General features: G+C 37.3%; 1 protein-coding gene across 1 annotated transcript; it reads left to right on the plus strand.

The window, feature by feature from the left end:
• Positions 1-5,718: 5,718 nt before the first annotated feature.
• LOC127803211 (uncharacterized) lies at positions 5,719-6,407 on the plus strand. The gene is made up of 2 exons (XM_052339289.1): positions 5,719-5,815; positions 5,924-6,407. Exons 1-2 carry the CDS (start codon positions 5,798-5,800, stop codon positions 6,377-6,379), a joined length of 474 nt encoding a protein of 157 aa, XP_052195249.1. The 5' UTR covers positions 5,719-5,797; the 3' UTR covers positions 6,380-6,407.
• Positions 6,408-21,550: the final 15,143 nt, after the last annotated feature.

A 21,550-nucleotide genomic window follows, 5' to 3' on the forward strand; every position in this document is an offset into this window, starting at 1 on the left:
CACCTCCCGACCTCAGTCTCTCATTCTTTTTCTTGAGGCTGAGGCAATCCAATCCTCCTCGTACTGAACACATTGCTGATTGATCCGCTTTGTGAAGACGACGGTCTTATGATTGAGTTTGGAAATGGTCAAGCATGAAAGTAGTTGCCCTTCTGTGTTTGTAGGATCTTCTTTGGCCCAAAATGTCCAACACTTAACCTCTCTTCTTCTTCCAACCAAATTCATTTGCATTTATCCTCCTCCTATAACCTGATGCCTCATCAGTCGTTTGAGAACGAGCGTCCGGTTTCCAGTCATGAGAGAGAAGAAGAGACCAAGAGCTTGTGTTGGAGGATACAGAGGCTCCCGAAATGAGAGCCTGTTGGGGCGGCGTTCCAGAGCTGGATGGGAGACGGCTTTCCCGTCCACACAGGCAATATCTTTCACGCCATCAACCGTTTGTGCAAGCTTCGACTGAACAAACGTGCACTCGAGGTGAAAAGATTTTCTCTTCCCTTCCATAGCTACACAAAGTTCATCACCTGTTTGTAAATGTGCCGAAAAGAATTGTGCCAATTGCGTAATTAGGTAAATGCAGGGAATGTTGAACTTATCTATCCAATTTTTTTTCAACTACTCCATTGAATTAATACCGTAGGCTATAATGTACCGAAATGCATCGACTAATTTCATTGCCATGACCAATCTATTAAGTATGATCTTTATATTAGTAAGCATAATTTGAGCATGAAATAGCATTCTAACAACTAATAAGTTCATGTCAGTAGGATGAAGAAACAAGAACAAGCATTTGATTGAGTCTGAGGTTTACTATCTACCTACAACCTTTTATAGGTGATGGAATGGGTGATCAGGGAGAGGCATTTGGTAGGATTAGGGTTCTAAGTCGTGCTGAACAGCTTTGGTTAGAGATGAAGTTAGAGCAAGGGTTGAAACTAAAGCAACTAAGCTGTATAAAGAAATGGCAGAAAATGTCGTGATTGTATTTTATGTTTAAGAAATTTCTGGGTTTCAATTGTTCCCTTGACAATGCTTGCATTTTATGTTTAAATTCGAAGACAATGAACATGGGAGGATATCATAGTTCTGCAAAAATTATAGCTGTAAATTGTTGCTGAGTTGCTGTAATCGATGCCAATTTGATTGGTTCTTTGTTCATCAGTGCACATATGAATATTCATACTATACCTAAATTACAAAAATGAACTCAATTATTAGATATACGACATGCTTCTTGTAAGGTCACTCTTAGGGTCTATTTGACACTAGTTTCTTTAAGTTGCTTGCATTTTTTTCTTTAAAAAAAAAAAAAAAGATAAAGATTATGGGTTGCATTCCGATATTCCAACACAAAGTATCAAATAGAACAGAGACTAAAAAAAAAAGAACTAAGAGAAAAAAAAAAAAACAAAATGTGCATTTTATTTGTGAAATCAAATTCCTCAAAATGCAATATATACAATAGAGAACTAAGAAAACAGGGCTTTGCACATAGCTACAGGTGCAATTGGAAAACAAAGACAAATACAGATATATAAATCAACAAGCAGAAATAAATCAACAAGAAGAAAAGAAACTCATAGAAATTGATGTTCAATTGAATAAGCATGGCATAAATAGTCATGAACAGGACACTCAAACAACAAAAAGCTTTGTACATCTGACCACGGCAACAACCATAGTTGTTGTTTTTCCAGCAATGTAAATATGTAATTGATGAAAAATTAAATCTATAAGTTCAATTTTCTATTCAAGCAAATCAATATCGAATGGATCTGCACATCTAAGAATGTAAACTCACACACAGATACTAATTATGCAAGAAACTATATCAGTGTGAAATGAGTCAAAACTGTATCAATCAACAACTTCCACAAATTGGGTATGTTCTCTCCGGCCAAGAGCCTTCCTTTGAGCAAGTCAAAATACATAAAACAACTACGCATAGAACTGTTGGAAATTCAATATAAACCCAAAAATAAATAGAGAAAAGATCGCAAACTAAAATCGGATGTAAAATTAATCAAGAATCAAATAGTTAAAAGCTGTAAGTATGTTAATTTGTCAAACCCATTTGAAATATGACCGAGAACGAGGAGCCAGGTAATCCTAAGAATTTCCCCATCAAAGAACAATGCGAGAAAGATGAAACGCTGCATAAGAAAACCACCATTAGCGGGCATAAGGAAGATCAAATACAGGCAACCAATGCAGCAAACCACAGGGCTATTAGTACCTAAGAAAGATCAAAGATAAAGGGAAATGGGCGCAACAAAACTACCTGGCACCATCATTAGCAGGCGGTGAAACAGATCCAGCCTAGAAACTATCTCTAGCCATGAAGGCAGGCGACGATGATGAAGACGACAAAAAAAGAAGAAGATTAGATCCAAGGGACACCGGACGGATGGAGGTGGAGGAGACGCAATCGCCGATCACGCACTCGCGCGGAGTTGGAGCCGGATTTGATGGATCCGCTGTTGTGCTGAGAAAATGAGGTGGAGGGGTGTAAGGGCTTGAGTGTATGTTGGGTGGGGTCGGCGATAGAGATGTCGAACATCTTGCCGAGCTCGCTGGACCTCTTGATGTCACCGCCAGTGTACAGAATGATGCCAGAGAGAGAGAGAGAGTGGGTGAGGAAGAAGCAGACGTTGGGCAAGTAGAGAGAGAGAGAGAGAGAGAGAGAGAGAGAGAGAGAGAGAGAGAGAGAAGGTGATGAAGACGGAGGTCTTGCGCGGGATTTCAATTTTTTCAGCCAATTTGAGGGTAAATTTGTAATTAAAGTAGAGGGTAAATTTGTCATTAGAGCATCATTGTCAACCAAGTTGTCGGCCAAATTGGCCGTGTAGCATTATCCTACATATATATATACATTTTATATATTTTACACTAATCTAATTATGGAAAATATACATATAATCCCCCTATTTCATCTTTATTACACTTGGGAATCCCTTAAATTGCAAATACACCCTCAACGACCAATTAATTTGCATTATAATGCTTTAATCCAAAATTAATAACTTCGAATTGGCTTGATAAGGATGATTTTTCCCTCGGGTCCTCATCAGGCCATTGATTCACCCCGCAACCACTAAAGGGTTGATCCTTATGAAAAATCGAATCCCCCTCAAGGTTCCGTTGGCTTCCTAGACGTCCCATACAATAATTTGGTATTTCAGCCTAAAACAAAGCTGTATTTTAGCTGTACCGAAAACTATCTCAATTCCAATTTCTTTTACTTCCATAAATCCTATCTCGGAACACTCATCGAGACCATGCCATTTTTCATAGCCAATCACACTCTAGGACATTCCCTGCAGTCGATTTGGTAATTTATTTTGCTATCCAACCAATTTTCGGTATTCTAATCTCACTTAAATTACATGGCAAGCTTATGCCAAAATGAGGTCTCATAGATACTAGCCGCATCAAGGCTGAAATCAATTGAGACCAAGTGGAAAGGACCCACTCGGTCATGACCGAGTGGGTGTGACACTGTTTTGGTTTTTTGGGCATAACTCTCTCATCCGAACTCCAATTGAGACTGCAATCAGTTGAAACTTGGGCTTGAAGTTGAGACATGGGAACCACTCAAGGCCGAACTAAGAAAAAGCAAAAAAAGAAGGCGTTAAAGCCAAGTGGAAAAAGACCCACTCAGTCATGACTGAGTGGACCCCCACTCGGTCATAACCGAGTGGTTGGGCCGAATCTCTCCTCTTTTTGTGACCCACTCGGTCATGACCAAGTGGATATCATTTGCTCCCCTATGGGTGGGCTCCAAGGCTCTTGAATGAGAGGCGAAATCATCTGGATGGGCTATGAGACTCTCAGCGTGGTCGCCACGCGTCTTCTTTCTCCCTTCTCTATAAATAGGTGGCCACGCCTCCAACCTCAGGTACGCATTCTTGAGTCTTCTCAGTACGATTGGATTTTTTGCTCTTTGGAATTGACTTAGGCATCAGAGGGCTTGCATGAGGACCCCCACCCGAGCCCCTAATGGTACTCTCATCTTGCAAGCCACTCGGTCATCAAGGGTACTCGGTTATCAAGGACACTCGATCATCAAGGCCACTCAGTCATCAAGGGCACCGGATCATTGAGAGCCACCAGATCATTTAGGGCAATCAGATCATTGAGGCCACCAGATCACACAAGGCCATCATATCATCGAGAGACTATTAGATCATTGAGACCCACCAAAACATCACAAGGCCACCAGATCATTGAGACCCACCAGATCATCACGAGGCCACCAGATCATTTGGACCCACCAAATCACCAAGAGCCATTAGATCATTAAGACCCACGTGGTCGCCAAAACCCACGGGATCGTCATACCCTCCTGGTCACCAAGACTCTCAACACATCATTAATGAGACTCCCGTGATTAACCACGCACCTCAATTGTACTCCACCACAATTACATGTAGATTGTTGTATTTTGGCAACAACAATAAGGAATGATCATACATCAGTTGCACCCCTTCGATTACAAGCCTTCTCTCAAGATTACAAAAGCTATTCTAAAACATAGCTTTCCCTTTCTCAAATCTGTCTTGAGAAACAACTGAAAATTATATGCTTGCCTAGCCCTTCTTCTCTATTTATAGAATATTTAGGGCGGCAATTCCTAGGCTATTAAAGAATAGATATTACTGATTTTACCCCTAGCTTGACAGGTTTTTACAAGAGAGTCCACCACCTATATCTACCTCTAAAATCGCATAATACACTATACAAAAACACTATTGTCATTGCCTCGATACTCTAGACAAAACTCTTAACATTAATTCCATTGTAGTTACAAAATATTATAAATACCTTTTTAAATGGGTAAGTTAGATCTAGTTCTCACAAATACTTTCAACAGATGAGTAGCAATTCATTTTGGTCAGTTCACAGCTGTTATTTTGCCACTTAATAAAAGGAAATCGATTCATACACAGCCACCTCAATGAGGTCTCGTGCTTCAATTTCTTTCTCTTTTTTCAGCAAAAGCTTACACAATCAAATAACTTGTAGTTTGTAAAAGTCTCTCTTTCTCTCTCTCAAACACACACAAACACTCGAATACATATTTTTTTCACTTTCAATGAACTTTTCTGACTTCGAAAATTTTGACTTTCAAAGGCATTCATGCAAGACAACAAAGCATCCGAAAATGGGACTGAGTTAGAGAACAATAATCTTTTAGAGCTTAACTCAACATTTTCAAAGCTAGATGCATTGGTAGGTGGTCGATGTTTCAGCACTCGCACTCTTCTGGTACGTACTCCAAACAAAGTTTTTTCTTTTTATTTTTTCAAAAATATTCCATATACCTGTGCATTCATAGCTTTATGTATCATAGTTATGCTTTTACAAACTTACAATTGCACACTTAGTACAATGACTTTATTTAATTGAATCTACCTGAAGTTTAAATAGCAGATGTATCCACTTAAACTATTTTTATGGAAAAATACGTGTATGACATTGAAGGTTATTTAAATTCTTTGTATGATATGACAATTGAAAATGATCTTATATTCTTAGGAATGTAATATGAACATGTTTATTTAAACTTAGTTAACTTCTAATTTTTTTTTATGAGAACAAGGGATATATTATATCTACTTCGGTTATGTTGTTTTATCACATGTTGTTTTAAAAGGTGTGTTGCACTTCATTGATACTTTTGAATGGGTACATGCAGGATAGGAGGGTCCATAGAGATTTTGGGTCAGGAGGCTTTTCTCTGCAAGCGTTTTCAACCATATCTGAGCTCAAAACATTGGCGAGACATGATTTTTTCATGACTCCTACTCGCATGGTTCTTACTAGACCCACTTAACCTTTTTTTTAAATGATAAAGATTCTTAACACTTCTTACACCTAGTGTGCAAACCATCAATTACTTACTATTTTTGCCAACTATCAGATGGAAAAGACTGCAAACAATGCTGTGCAGATGCCTGATGAGATTAATGTTCATATGGCGTCAATGGATTTACTTGGATTCTTATCAAACTTGTCATGGGATGCAAAGGCAGTAAATACCATGGGCTGTTTTGTTTTCAAATTTCTGGAGTTCTTGGGGTTCTTGCTTCATGGTACTAACCAACCAATAGTTGATTTAGCCTCATCAATGGCAACCTTAAAGGAAAATCGTATTTCTCTTGTGGGCTCATCACTTGAGAAATTTCAAGTACCTCTTGACCAGCTTAACAATCTCATCAAGCTCACATTAGAAGTGATTGAATACATCTCTAAATTTACATTGTTGGCCGACACAGAGTACAACAAAGAAGACCTCTTATCAATGTGTGCACATTGGGCAATTCTAAGTGTGGTAGTTTGCTACGTTCAAATCACTTTGCTCATGCACAAAGGGTAAGTTCTTATTTGTTTCAGTTCCAACTTTCAAAAGTCCCATATTTAAGTATTTTTAACATGAAAAAATGTAGGATGTTATTGAATTGCTTAATCTTGTAGCTCGCTTTGTTTTTCCCTTTGATGTTTTGATTTCAGTATATTATTGGCTAATCTATTTGTCTTCTTTGTTCTCCCATAGCAAAATAATAAAATAATTGAAAATTAGAAACAATCACGGAGAATATATAGATTAGCAAAAACTCACATACTATTAGAAAAAGACTTAATTAGATTAATATTCCTATTTCTTATATATTATATTGTGCCAAAATTTCTCATAGCCACTTGTAACTAACTTGATAAAAATCATACACATCACTCCCTATCCCTCTTTAATTATACTTCTTATTTAATGATAAATAAATATTATACATATACCTCAATTTTATATCATTCTATGTTACACTAGGCCTTAATTAAATATGGCTATTCATTTTTTTTAATGGGTCCAATGAAAATTTTAAAGGTGATGTAATGGTGTAGTTATGTGTGGGTGCAGATGCCCACATTAACAATTTGCAAACTCATAGTCTATGCATAGGGTGGCCTACCCAAATGCCCCTCCGCCCTGGTAGATTTTGTACCTGTGAGAACCCATTTCATCTGAATACTTGGTGGTTGTTGACAAAGGTAAATTAATAAACAAATCATGCACATCTTTATAGAAAGCTAAATAAAAGTCTAATAAGAAAGCAAAGCCCCATATATTATATCTTAGTATTATTTTTCAACCCTGTATTCAGATATTATTTCTCATAACTAAGTTTGATCTCGATATGTAAAACAAGGGGCAATCTATACATACACGCACTTTTATCATAATTGTGCCCACGCAGTCACAAATCTCAATCCCGTAAACAAATAAACAAATTATTATGTTATAGTGTAAATTATCGAAAGCAACATTAGATAATTAAAAATAATTTAACAATATGTCTAAGATGTTCTGAACATTATCATAAAATAAAGTATAACTAATTGAGAAAAATTAATATGGCCTAAGCATATATTGATAATATATTTTAGACTTTAGGGTCTTGATTTTGTTATTATTATCGTTGGTTTTGCTCAAATTTAGAGTAAGGATGTATGAGCAACCGGGAGGTTGGTTTAGCTAATAAGGGTTGAAGCACTTTTTTTGTAAGGTCTAAGTTTGACTTGCGCTGTAAGTTGTCTCTCTTTTATAAGTGGCAACTGTAAATTCTCACTAATTTATTTTTTCTTTGTAATTTTTGACCATCTAAACCATTGGATATTAAATGATTTGTCTTATTTTGTTTAAATAAAGCTTGTTTTGCTTTACAGGGAAGTGGCATTGGAGGCGTCCCACTTAATATCCAACCTTAGCCACATTTTGAACGAGCTCAAGCATCACTATACAATTTGCAAACCACAAATAGGTACAATGTGTGTACTTGTTTTATAAAATTGATATTTTTCAATATTTTCAACCACCCAATCATTAGAATAAACTTAATATTAGACTGAAAAATTATTATTAATTGATTTCTGTAGAGGAGATGGAGGCTCATTTGAAGCACATTGCACTTTTTGAAGATGCTTTTAGCAATAAAAAACAAGTATCTGACGCACCTACTGAAATGTCGGAGTTAATGAAGAGTTTCATGTATTCTAAAGATGGTTGTCATTCATTCATTGATGGTTCAACTATGTCTATGGTTAGTATCTGTTTATATTTATATTTTGCGGTTGAATATATATTTCGATCATAAAAAATAAAAATAAAGCACTCTTGTTTAAAAGTTTCAATTTTAGGTGTTTTATTTTTTTTTTAAATGAATTCACACATGACGAAGTATTTCCTTAATTTATGACATATAATTGTATGTCATAAATTCCATCTATTACTTGTTGAGCTCCAGCAATTCAATGAACAACCCTCAAACCATGCATATTGTGCTTTAGATTGTGCTCAAAATCTGATAGCATAAATCCAAATATATATATATATATCTATATTATGTGAAATTGATAGAAATTGTTCTTGCAAAAGAAAAGAAAAAAAAGACAGCTAAATACTTGGTGCGTACTATATATCCTACACATTAAACTTAGTTATATAACTAGGATCTACAAAAGCACTGATATTGGACTAAGAAAACATTTCATCTGAATGGGGTAAGTTAAATTGACATTCATTATTTTAAATTGTTAAAGATAATGCTTATTGTTTTTGTTTCAATTACATTCATCCTCATATGGATGATAGATTTGCAGCCATGAACTATTGAAGTGCATAAATATGTTCAAAGTGGCGGTTTTGCAATTATAAACTATTAAGAAAAGAGAAATAACATTGTTGTTTCAGAAAGAAAAGATAAAAAAAAAGGAGAAGTGACATTGCATATAATTTATTTGACTTTGAATACTTTAAATCTGAATGGTAGTTTTATATTAGTTTGAGATGCATTATTTTTTCTTTTCTCTTATCAAACAGGTTGACTTAAAGGTGCTAAGGGAGAAAGCTGTCATATTCCTTATTTCTGACCTAAATATAGACACTGAGAGGATTTCATATTTTCTAGACATCTACGAGAAAATAAAAGAAGAAAATTACTACAAGATTGTGTGGGTTCCATTTGTGTTGAAATGGACAAAAGATTTGAGACAAAAATTTGAAAAGTTAAAATCAAAGATGCCATGGTACATTGTGTGCTATGATTCACCAATTACAGGTGTCTGGTACATCAAGGGACGACCGTCCTTTTACAAAGATAAAGGATTGTCCTTTTTCGAAGTCAGAGAATCATCTTTTATAATTGATCTGCGACATGGAAACCAGTACCAAAATCCAAATCCATTGTGCACTGGCTATTCTCTTGACTTTGTAGAAGCTGAGCACTTCCCCTTCAAACGCCTATCCATTAGAGGTAAGTTGGTAACATTTTTATACACACTTAGAAAGCTCTTAATTCAGCGAACTGTTATTAATTAATTTATTATTTTGCTACATCAGCTAAATTACTTACAAGATTAGGATCATTGTTGTTTATTGAAGTTCGCTTGTGGGAAAAAGAAAAACATCGCATTATTTTTCACATTTATATTTATTCTTAGTATTAGATAGATAAAACAAAACTTTTTAACATTGGATACAAGGAAATGTGAATTCTAACTTAGGATCTTAACCTTTTGTGATTCATTTTAGATTGACAGATATTTATAAATTAATTAAATAATTATATATTCCTCTTTTACTTGCATATAGTAAGAAAATCTCTAATAGAGAAAAAAAGTGTTATTTTAAATTTTTAAAAAAACCTACCAATTTAATATTGGAACTTGTCCATAATCTAGGCAAACTAAATAATAAAATTAGTTGTTTAACTTAAAAACTTAATTCATAAAGTTTATATTGATTTGGATCTGAATGATTATAGATTGAATAACATTTACCCACTAATGTGGTATTGGTCTAGTAGGAAGTTGGCTAGCACCCTAAGACTCTCTCGTGACAATGTCCCAGTTCGAATCCTTGAAGCCACACTTATTACGAGGGAAATTTAGGTTTACAACTCTTTACCCCGAACAAAGATTAGCCTCACACCTAATGTGGTATGAGGAAACCCTGATAAAAAAAAAAAAAAAAAAGATTGAATAACATTTACCCAAGTCATAGGACAAAGCCCTTTTTCTCTTCTATTAAACTTCAATATTAAGAGCATTAGCTCTATGACCTGACAAATAAGTTGTTTTCTTGTAGGACAAAAGGTTTGTTTTAGTGACCCGACAACTCTTCGTGATACGTATCCAAAACGACCTGAAGAGGATGTGAATCAAGCCAAGCCTCATGTTGTTGGTTTTAGTGACCCGTCAACTCTTGGTGATCTGCATCCAAAACGACTTGAAGAGGATGTGAATCAAGCCAAGCCTCATGTTGTTGGTTTTAGTGACCCGTCAACTCTTGGTGATTTGCATCCAAAACGACTTGAAGAGGATGTGAATCAAGCCAAGCCTCGTAGTTGGTTCCAATGTTTGTTTGCCTGGTGTACAAGAGGTAGCTTAAATCCTTAACATGCGAAACTCAATTCAGTAGATGCAACCAGCAAGGCATCTACAATATCCACTTATAGGAAGAAAAAAAAGGCATCTGTAATATCCTTAACAAGTGGTAATGCAAAACAGACATAATCACCCAAATTTAAATAGGTGATGACGTCTTCAATGGAGACAAGCTTGCATTATGATTGCCATGGATGATCTTTGATACCAATTAGTTAGTAAGAAACTGCAACATTATATTATGTTCCCCCCACCCCCTTATCTTTAATAAGACTATAATCTGTTATTTATTGCGTATTTAGGTGGTCTATCATTTTGTGTTATATAAATTTAAGAATCTTGTATGTTTTTTTGAGATTGTAGATGCTTTTTAGTTTTGAATAAAATATTAGTCATTATTTGGCACATATTGGTATCTATGAACTTGAACAAATGAACTTAGAAATTATGGAAAAACACTATTAGTATAGAAGAAAAACTTATCTTTTATGAAAAGTGATCCGAGCTTCCCTGATGCTATAAAGAGAGTGAATGAAAGAGTATTATAAAGGAGCTCAAAGGATGAATTGAGAATAGAACCACAAAAGCCTAATGTCCGTAGAGAAAATGATCCTAATTAAAATAATTTAAGAATATATCTTAGATGTCCTGAGCATTATCATAAATAAACTATAATTAATTAAGACAAATTAAGATGGCCTAAGCATATATTGATAATATATTTCTTGATTTCATTATTATATTTGCTCAAATTTAGAGTAAGGATGGATGAGCTAACATGAAGTTGGTTTAGCTAATAAGAGTTGAAGCACTTTGTTTATAAGATCTAACTTTGAATAACACTGTAAGTTGTCTCTCTTTTATAAATAGAACTGTAAATTCTCACTAAGACCAGCTTATGATATTTATTTTCTCTTTGTAATTTTTGATCATCTAAACAATTGGATATTCAATGATATGTCTTGTTTAATTTAAATAAATTTTGTTTTTCTTTACAGGAAAGTGGAATTGGAGGTGTCCCACTTAATATCCAATCTTATTTATTTATTTATTTATTTTGTCCATTGGAGGTGACAGAACTGAAATCTATCCCTTCCATAATTTTATTTTAATGTTGTAGTTGGTTGTCTCCTCTCATCATGCATTTAAGAAATTTTCCAAATTATGTTTTTTTTTCTAATTTTTTTATTTTTTATTTTTTTGTTTATCTTTGCTTATGTGTGGTTAGTTTTTATTGTTGTGGTAATTTTTCAAACATGTCCGCAAAAAGCAGAAAATTTATGCTTCGATTGGTTGCTACTTCCTAATTGAAATCCTTAGCTGTAAAATGAAACATATATAGGCACAAGTATGTGACAAAGTTTTATCTAATGTTCAAAATGATAAAGCATCTACATTCTCAAAAAGCATAAAAGATTCTTGAATTTATACTAACCGCAAAAGTCAGTAGGATGTGTTGCACTAAATTTCTTACCAACTATAGTGTTATTGTAACCATTGTTATAGTCTAGTAATTTCTAATTAACTTGCTGGTGTAGATGATCATCCATAGAATCTAATATTGTGAGATCTCCCTCCTTTCCTTCTTCTAACAATTAGCTTAATTGAGTGTCTATAAGCAAAGTATAAAAATGTTATTACTAACCAAAATTGATCACCAAGCGTTTGAAGGGGAATGTTTGTGCTCAAAATATAATGCGGTCGTGTAATATAGATTGAGATGTCGACGATCCCACGAGGAAGCTTTCGATGAAGATGGTTAGTCAAATGGAAACAGTAAAGTGATAATGATCAAAATAGAAAAGCAAAGAAAAGGATTGTATGAGAATGATAGATGGAAACAATAAGAAACAAGGCATTGGAATCACTAATATATTTCGCTAATTTAACAATTTCACATCTCAAATTTTCAATCAGAAGATATGTGCATAAAGCACAATTGAACAAACTCATGTATTTGACTTAATTAAACTCTAACAACAAAGACCCACAAGCAACTTTTGTTGTTATAGATTATCTTAAAGCAACAATGTATCCTCACACAATATTGCAGTAAACGATATATCCTCACACAATATATCCTCACGCAATATTGAAAAGGTAATTTTTTTTTAAAAAAATATATATAAAAGAATTACTTTTTAGTATAAATTATTTTAATAAATATATAATATTAGTAACCAATTATGAATAAGACGAAAAAAAAAAAAAGAAGTGGTAGCTTACGAATAAAAATGACTACTTTTTTTTTTGACAATGAAGATACTAGACCGATCACTAAGGTCTACCTCGAACCAAGTACCTGTAAGGGTGGGGCTTTAATCTCCAAGAAGGACTCCGACGTTCAAGTCAGTAGAAGAAGATACCCAAAATGGAAAGTCACTCAATAGTCAAATGCCCATACCTGTAAAAGTTGACCTCCATTTATAGATGGCGTAAAGGTTACTCTGAAGAGATAAGAAAACTTTTGAAAGAGGACGTTGGAGAGACTTTCGGTTGACTGGGTCACTCTCGTTCAAATCAAATTTGGGATGGAGATCCTGAGGATACGTGGCGCTTCCTGAGATAGACACGTGGCTATTGCGTACTAGCACGCGCGTCCCCAGGTTGGTAGTCTCCGGGGTAGTAGGATAAATTCGCCCTTAGTAAAATATCCCCTCACCACTTGCCCCCCCAACTCCTTGAGTTGTGCGGGTGAGGAGCTCGGGCAGTTGAAGGAGTAGTCATCCAAGTTTTCTTGCTCTCCTTCGAAAAAGAGTTCTGCAAAAATTAGGGTTAGCTATCTCAATATTGGGCTCGCTTCCCAACTCAATGTCCCCTCATACTTCCCATGCCTCCCATAAAACTCTATAAAAGGGGATAGATATGGTCCCCTCTAAGCATTCTTGGAGTTGAGGCATTCTTGTAGTGGAGTCTTCTTGGAGTAAAAGCTTCTTGGAGTAGAGTAAAAGGTAATAAGGCTCGGCCCTCTCCTTTTTTTGGGGAAGGGGCTAAGACTAGTGGTTTTAGCCTTGATGGTTGAGGCCTTACTGGCCGAGGCCGCACGCCTCGATGCATACTAGCACACACGTCCCCAGGTTGGTAGTCTCTTGGGGTAGTAGGGTAAATTCGCCCTTAGTAAAATATTCCCTCACCACTTGCCCCTCCAACTCCTTGAGTTGTGAGGGTGAGGAGCTCGGGCAGCTAAAAGAGTAGTCATCTAAGCTTTCTTGCTCTTCTACAAAAAAGAGTTCGGCAAAAAATAGGGTTAACTATCTCAATATTGGGTTCACTTCCCAACTTAATGTCTCCTCATACTTCCTATGCCTCCCATAAAACTCTATAAAAGGGGATGGATATGATCCCTTCTAAGCATTCTTGGAATGGAGGCATTCATGTAGTGGAGGCTTCTTTGAGTAGAGTAAGAGGTAATAGGGCTCTGCCCTCTCCTTTTTTTTTTTTTTTTTTTTTTGTTGGGGGGGGGGAGGGGTGGCCACGCGCCTCAGCTCCGCTGGCTGAGGTAGCCGCATTGGCCTCGACCCAGCACCATAGCCCCTAGGGGACTGGCTAACCCCTTTTTTTTAAGATCTCTTGACCCTTGCCTCCAATTAGTTTTTCTTGGTTGGTCTTTATGTACAGGCTTCTCACGGGGTACGAGAGACTCTAGGCAGCGTCTTCAGGTTCAACAAGGGATAGAGTGGCTCCTTCCTTAAGGGTTCTCCTATGCACTTTCTTTTCATCTCCAGAATTCTTCTAATCAATCAGTATTCTCTTGCCTCTTTTCGCTTATTTTTGTGGCTTTTCGTCGTCTTTCCTCCCTATGTCCCGCTGTTTCAGTAAATTGATCCCCATGACCTCTTTTAGCAACTCAGATAGGAATAGTTTAGACTCTTCTAGCTCCTCTAGCTCTTCCTTTTCTCAGTCTGGTATGCAAATAGGTGACACCGAGACCTCATGGCCCCATCTTGATGCCTTCTTTTTTAATAACGACATTGACATAGAGTCAGAGGTCGATCGTAGCAGTCTCCTTGATAACTTAACCCATGCCTATTCTATCTTGTCTGAGGACAAAGTCTCCGAACTCGTACAAAAATATCATCTCCCCATCAAGGGCTTTTGGAACATTGCACCCTCTAATCTTAAAGTGCATCAATCCCCTCCTGGTGGTTTAGCTATCTATGAGGCCTCTCTTGAAGCCAGGTACCGATTTCCTTTCGAAGATAACCTACTTGAGATCTTTCGTCTCGTAGGATTATATCCCTCTCAACTAGTGCCCAATGGGTAGAGGAGCTTAGTCGCCTTCGTTATATGTTGTCGGGAAAGGGTATCGTCCCTATGGCGGAGCTCTTCTTAAAACTGCTTCGCCTTGTATGCATTGACAAGTCCGAATTTCGTTATTCCTTCATGGCATACCTTGGTTAAGAGTTCCTCATAGATACCCCGTCTTCCTTGAAGGGTTGGAAAAATCAATTTTTCTTCATGGGTTCTTCCTCTCTGTCTATGGGTGTGCCCTCCGCCTGGCGTTGGTATTTCTTTACAAGTTTCCCACGCTAAATGTCCCCATTAGAGATGAGGGATGATGAGCTTTTGATGAGTCTGGAGCACGTCAGCACCGCCAAATTAATCAATGAGTAAACTCTATTTCTAGGGGGTATGTGTCGATACTCATAGCCAGCAGTCGACATTCCCTTAGGTTATTTTTTTCAATCCTCTTATTTCGCTTCATGTCTCTAATTTACGTGTGCTTTTTCATCCTAACACCCATCTTATTTTGTCATGCTTTTTAGTTAAGATGATTGACGATGCAGAGCTATGGCGGACTGATAAGCAAGCCACTAAAGAGGCCAAACAGGCCCAAAAGAATGCTAAGAGGCATACTAAAGACTCTCATCTCCTACCTCAGCATAAAAAATCGAAGGCCTCTGGGTCCCGCTCTACCGCGCCTTTGACCAAACCCGAGGCAGGGGACTCTCAAGGCACCGAGCACCTTTCTGACTTGATCCAAGAAGAGGAGGCCTCCATCCCCACCCAAGCTCTTCACCAGACGAACTAGAATGTCCATAAGTAAGACCACAATAGTGAGGCTTAGGCGGCGACTCAATTTATCCAGGGCTTATCGACTCAAGCAAACATGGAGGGGGTCGCGAATATGACTTCGGAACCTTGGAGTCTTGCTACTGCTAGGGCTTAGTTCAGGTTAGTCCCCACCCTTTACTCCTTCACCCTCAGAGTTATTCCCCACCCTTTTTGCAGGTACTTGGTTCGAGACGGAAGAAGGTGATCGATTATGCATCAACAATTGGCGTCCACCGTGGGGTCGTCGTCTTTTCATTCTGTCTAACAAGTACAATTTCAAGCCGTATGAAATCTATTCAACTTAATTACACGTATGTGCTTATTACATCATGGGTACGCTCGTTTCTTTTAATATTTTTGTGCCTGTTAAGGTTTTATTTTTCAATTATTGTTTTATGCAAAAAAAATAATTGAAAGAGAAGCCCGAAAGATTCATATATATATATATATGTATATATATATGTTGTAAGAAGTTCTGATGGAGGCATGGTAGAAAATTTAATCGCAAAAAACAAGAATAAAATAATTTTACCATTTTTTTGTATCATACGCACACATACATACATGATATAAAAATGCAAATGGAAGAACTCTCATGAATGGGAAAAATAATTGAAAACAATGGCATAAGCATTTATGTGTGTTATGAGAGGCTTTTTGTGAAAATTGGATAGGCAATTTGGGAAAAAATATAATCGCAGAAAAGATATAAATAATTTTGCCATTATTTTGTATCATACGCACATACATACATCATATACATATTCATTCATATTATAATATATTGAGAAAAGTTTCATGTGAAAACTAATGAAAAAGATTGCTATATATATATATTATACAAAAGAGGCTCCTGCAAGGCACTCCGCATTCATATTTTATAGCTTTTTAAAGAAGCTTGATTATTAGAAAAAGGCAAACCCAGACCCAATGTTTTTAAGCATATATATACATATATTATATTATATGTTGTAAGGAGCTTCCAGAGGAAGCTTCCCTGGAAAAAGGAAAAATATGCAGGACCCCAAATAGCCAAGAAGAGACACAACATAACAACGGCCGCAGGAAGCTATCGATGACGGTGGTAGCAAGGCCAACGACGAACGTTGGAATCGGAACAAGCAGCGACGACAAGGCCGTCAAGAGTGATGAACCCACCAGTTGGTGCCTCGTTTGAGGGATGGCATGTAGATTTTTGTGAAGACCTTGACCGGTAACAACAATTTGCTAGTGAGGCGGTACATTATATATTATATATATACACATATATATTATCTTCAAGTGCTTCTGAATAAGCTTGATAGAAAAAAGGCAATGACCCATTAAAAAGGGTAACCATGAATGGAACCCAGGGGAATTTTGCAAGCCCAACGCCACATCAAAGACATCTGTTTCAAGTACATACAGCACAGTGTAGTTGAAAGAAGGGTTAGGCTTAGTCAGGATTCATATTCCTAAGTCAAAAGAAACCTCCGCCTAGCCGCCACAAATTCTCCATTGTTGAGGTTCTCCCCTCTCGTTTTCTCGTAGTCTTTCAAGGAGGGGTCTGTTCGTTCAAATCACAGCCATTTCCTCTTCATATTCAAACATAGCTATGCGGCGACATCAACGAGTAATAGCAATGAAGATCACAATTCGGATGATCATCCTATACTTCTTCGAGTCTTTCTAAAAGCACCCTACTGCAAATCGCCCAATCAAAGCTTATTTGGCCACTGATTTGTGTTTTAGATTGGATCGAAGTTCTGGATATATCTCACTCACTTTGTTTGATTTGATGCACTATGATAACTGTTTGATTTTACACATGTGTAGTCGGGGCTTCTTGCCGAATCGGGTTCAAATTTGTTGAGACCGCGAAGTTTGAGTCTTGAGTTGAAAGTATTCTCCAAGATTTTCGCAGTGTTGGAGGTCAATGTTTTTTATCTGACTAGCATCCGGTGTGTTGACAATTAAAGACAAAAGAAGTCCAGGTGGCAAAAGCATTCAAGAGTCTTTTCCACGAACTACTCAAAATCACACTCAAAAGGCGCATGGATTGAAACGTTCTAGATCTGGGTGCTGAAGAAACAGATATGAGTTGTTGAAAAAGTAGATCTATAACAAATTTTCTAAAACGGATATGGGTTGCTAAAGGTGCGGATCTAGAATGGATCTGGGTTAATATGTATGCATATATACACGGATACTCTCTCTGATTGCGAATGTAGGCATTACGCCGAACTACGGGAAAAAAATATTGTTATTCTTTAATTGTGGATGTAAACGTTATGCCGAATCACAGAAACAAAATACTCTCTCTAATTGCAGACGTAGGCATTATGCCGAACTATGAAAATAAAATACTCTCTAATTGCGGACGTAGGCGTTATATCAAATTGCAAAAATAAAATATGAATATTATTTAATTGCGAATGTAGGTGTTATGTCAAACCACAAAAACAAAATATGAATATTATTTAATTGCGGACATAGGCGTTATACCGAACCGCAAAAATAAAATATGAATATTATTTAATTAAGAATGTAGGTGTTAAGCCGAACCACAAAAACAAAATATGAATATTATTTAATTGTGGATGTAAGTGTTATGTCGAACCGTAAAACTAAAATATGGACATTATTTTGGATTGTGGACGTAGGCATTTCGCCGAACCGTGAAAATAAAATATAGATTTTCTTTAAAATCTCGGTCATCAACTATAATCCAAGCCAGCATGTGCACACGAAGACCGAGGGTCTGAAAGGCCTTGACAACGCAAAAGTAAAGGATCAGATGTGATCCTCGGGGGGCCTTGAACCCCCGAACACTCAAAAACAAATGATCATATATGATACTCAAGAGGCCCCAAACCCTTGAACACTCAAAAACAAAGGATCAGATGTGATCCTCAGGGGGGCCCCGAATCCCCGACAACTCAAGGCGAAAGGATCAATTGCGATCCTCGGGAGGCCCCGAACCCCCGACAACTCAAGACAAAAGGATTAGATGTGATCCTCAGGAGGCCTCAAACCCCCGAACACTCAAGATGAAAGGATCAAATGTGATCCTCGGGGGGTCTCAAGCTCCCGACGACTCAAAAGAAATGGATCACATATGATCCTCGAACTCCTGACAACTCAAAATCAAAGAAAAATAAGATCAAACGTGATCTTCAGAGGGACCACCCCTGACCAAAAAACAGGAATAGCTCAAGGGACCACCCTTGACCAAAAATCAAGAAAAAATTCCAGGGGACCACCCTTAACAAAAAAAAAAAAAAAGGAAGAAAAAGGATCAGATGTGATCCTCAGGAGGTCCGCCAATAGTTGTGACGGACAAGTCCAAGCTTGCAATTATCATCTTCAATAGCTCCGAAGCTCGAGAAGTGAAGAGAAAAGTATGAAGATTCGTGATGGTCGACGCCAATGGATCGATGATGCTTCTCAATCGCTAGCATCCAATTCTCAGCTGTTGTTGCATCAGTGCCACCATGGAACTCTGGTGGTTGAAAAGCCATAAAATCCTTTAACAATTGGGCCCCATTATTTGAGTCCACTACTAGAGCTACAAGGGCAACTGGTACTATCGAAATGACTAGCGGGACATTTCCACTGCCGCCTGTCTCTTGGGACAAAGATCCCTGCCTCTCTTGATTTGTAATATCCTAAAATTTGGGAATTAAATAAATGATTATTAATTTAGTTGGGAACAATTAATAATTGCTAAATTTGCATTTGAAGTGATTTTGATTTATTGGAATTGAATAATTTGGTGAATGGTTGATACCTAGTAATTATTGCATATAAGTTGATTGTTAAATATTTTTGGGTTTAAGAGAAATATTAATTATTAATTATTGTGGTTGTGGTGATTATTGAATATTTGTGGGTTAAAAGGAATTATTAATTTATTTGGGTATTTGGAGATTTAAGAAAAATGTTTATTTATGTAATTTTGAGAAAATAATTAGGTTAATTGGGAGTATTTAGGAAAATAATAAAATAAATTAAATTAGTGAAATTTATGAAAATTACGGGGTGTTTGTGTAATTAAAATGTGGGGTGCAAGTGAAGTTTTTCAAAGTGTTGGAGCGTTGGTGCAAATCTCGAAAGTGGCTGAGAGTCACTTTATATTTAGTGTAATGCATTATATGTATGAAGGCGATGGCTAGCCTGGCGGTTGTGCCCGCGAGGGAGGTGCTGAGGGACACGGATTCTAGGCTTGGGGGGAGCAGGCGCACGGCTGGGGAGAAATGCTTATTTTAATCAGCAGCCTAGCCCCAAAACAACGTCGTTTTGGGGTAAGGCGGTGGCAGCTTGCGCGGCTGCTGGTTGCCCCACGTGGCCGCCTTCTGGCCACTCATTTTTGGCCATTTTTAAGCCCAAATCGAGCGTTTTCGAAGCAGCAAAAACAGAGGAAAAATTGGAGAAGAAGCAGCGCGCGCACAATGAAGAAAATGGAGAAAATTTGGGAGAAATTGAGATTAAATCAAGGTCTAATTGTGTTTTAATTAACCAGGTAAGTAAAGAATGATGTATTAAACATTCTGTATGGTTAGAATTTTATTTTGGGTCCTATTTTGTTAATTTTGGGAGTTATTATATTTTACAGCGTATATTATTTTGGTGGCATTCAAGCGTAGAAACGCTGTAAACAGCTAAATAGAAGCAAGCTCCCTCTACCCTTGTGATCTTTTTCTATTTTATAAACCCCTCATCTTCGCTTAATTCGTTTCGGTTTTGCATATTAATTATATGAATTAAGGATATTATTGGCATGATTTAATTTAAAATAAATATGAGATTTATTGGGATTTTATTTGTGGTGCACCTACGTGGGATTTTAGACGGTTAAATTATTTATATTACACGGTTATATTTAATTAATGTGAGCCATGATTTTATTAATTACTAGAGAAACGTTTTACTTCGCAGTGGGAGTGCAAGAAAGGCAAGAAACGGCCGTGTAAAGGCAAGTTCCTAACCCATTCCTCCTGCTTTTTAATTCTCGTGAGACTCCGTAATTTCTCGTATTTTATTCTCTCCCTTATTCTAATTTGGTGCTTAGCATTATTTATTGAGTTGTTATTCATTTGTTTTGATTTAAATTAAATCCGAGACTTCTAGAACTTTATTTGTTGTGAGCCTACGGGGCTTTGTACCACCCCTACTCCTTTTGAGAATGATGCTGAACCAGCTTGGGTAGGGGTCGGCTGTTTGATGACATTGGGGTAGACTATTGTACAGGCCTGAAATGGACCATTGAGTGGACACTCCTAGTCACTAGCTGTTGATCGGTGCTGGGCACTGCTGACTAGCTCTGTCAGTATGTGATTTACTGCACGATTAGATTCATTATATTACTGTTTATGATTTGATATGCACATGGGTACGGGTTGCATGTGGGGATATTCATTTATTGAGTATGCTTGGACACAGACATTCTAGCTTGGTTAGGTTACATCCAGCACGGGCATATGCATCGCGTGTGGTTTACTATGTGGGCGGAGTATGGCCTGATGTCTGGATGTATGGGCGCCAGTGTATCACGTTGATACTCACTACGCTATTGCATTTTTATGTGCATTGCATGGTTACTGGTAGTTATTAGTTCTCGGACGGGAGAACCGTTCTGAAGGAGCCTATGGCTCGGGTGTCAGGAGTACCGACACGGACACACGGGTGACGGGAGCACCGACCCGGGATGGTGCATGCAAGTTTGTGGAGATATATGTTACCTTTCAGGGCAGCGGCAGGTTGGTATGGGACTTGGCTGCCGTGTGTCTTATGTGGTCCCCAAGGTCCGATATGTGTTTTCATTATGCTATGCTATTGTGTTGTAGCGTCTCATGGGTTGTGTGTACTTGGGGTTGGTGTTTTGGGGAGAGTTTATTGGATTTATACAACCTTCAACCTTTCTTTTCTTATGCTTGCTGAGTCTCTCAACTCACTTTGTTTTTCCATCATTTCAGGTAGTGGCAGCGTGGGCCATGGCAAGGGAGTCATCTTTTAGTGGCAGAGTCGGTATGGTGTACAGGCAGTCCCGTCAGTCCCTGTCAACTCTGATATCTAA

The sequence above is a fragment of the Diospyros lotus genome, chromosome 6 (genome assembly GCF_014633365.1).
Source record: "Diospyros lotus cultivar Yz01 chromosome 6, ASM1463336v1, whole genome shotgun sequence".
NCBI classification, from domain to species: Eukaryota; Viridiplantae; Streptophyta; class Magnoliopsida; order Ericales; family Ebenaceae; genus Diospyros; species Diospyros lotus.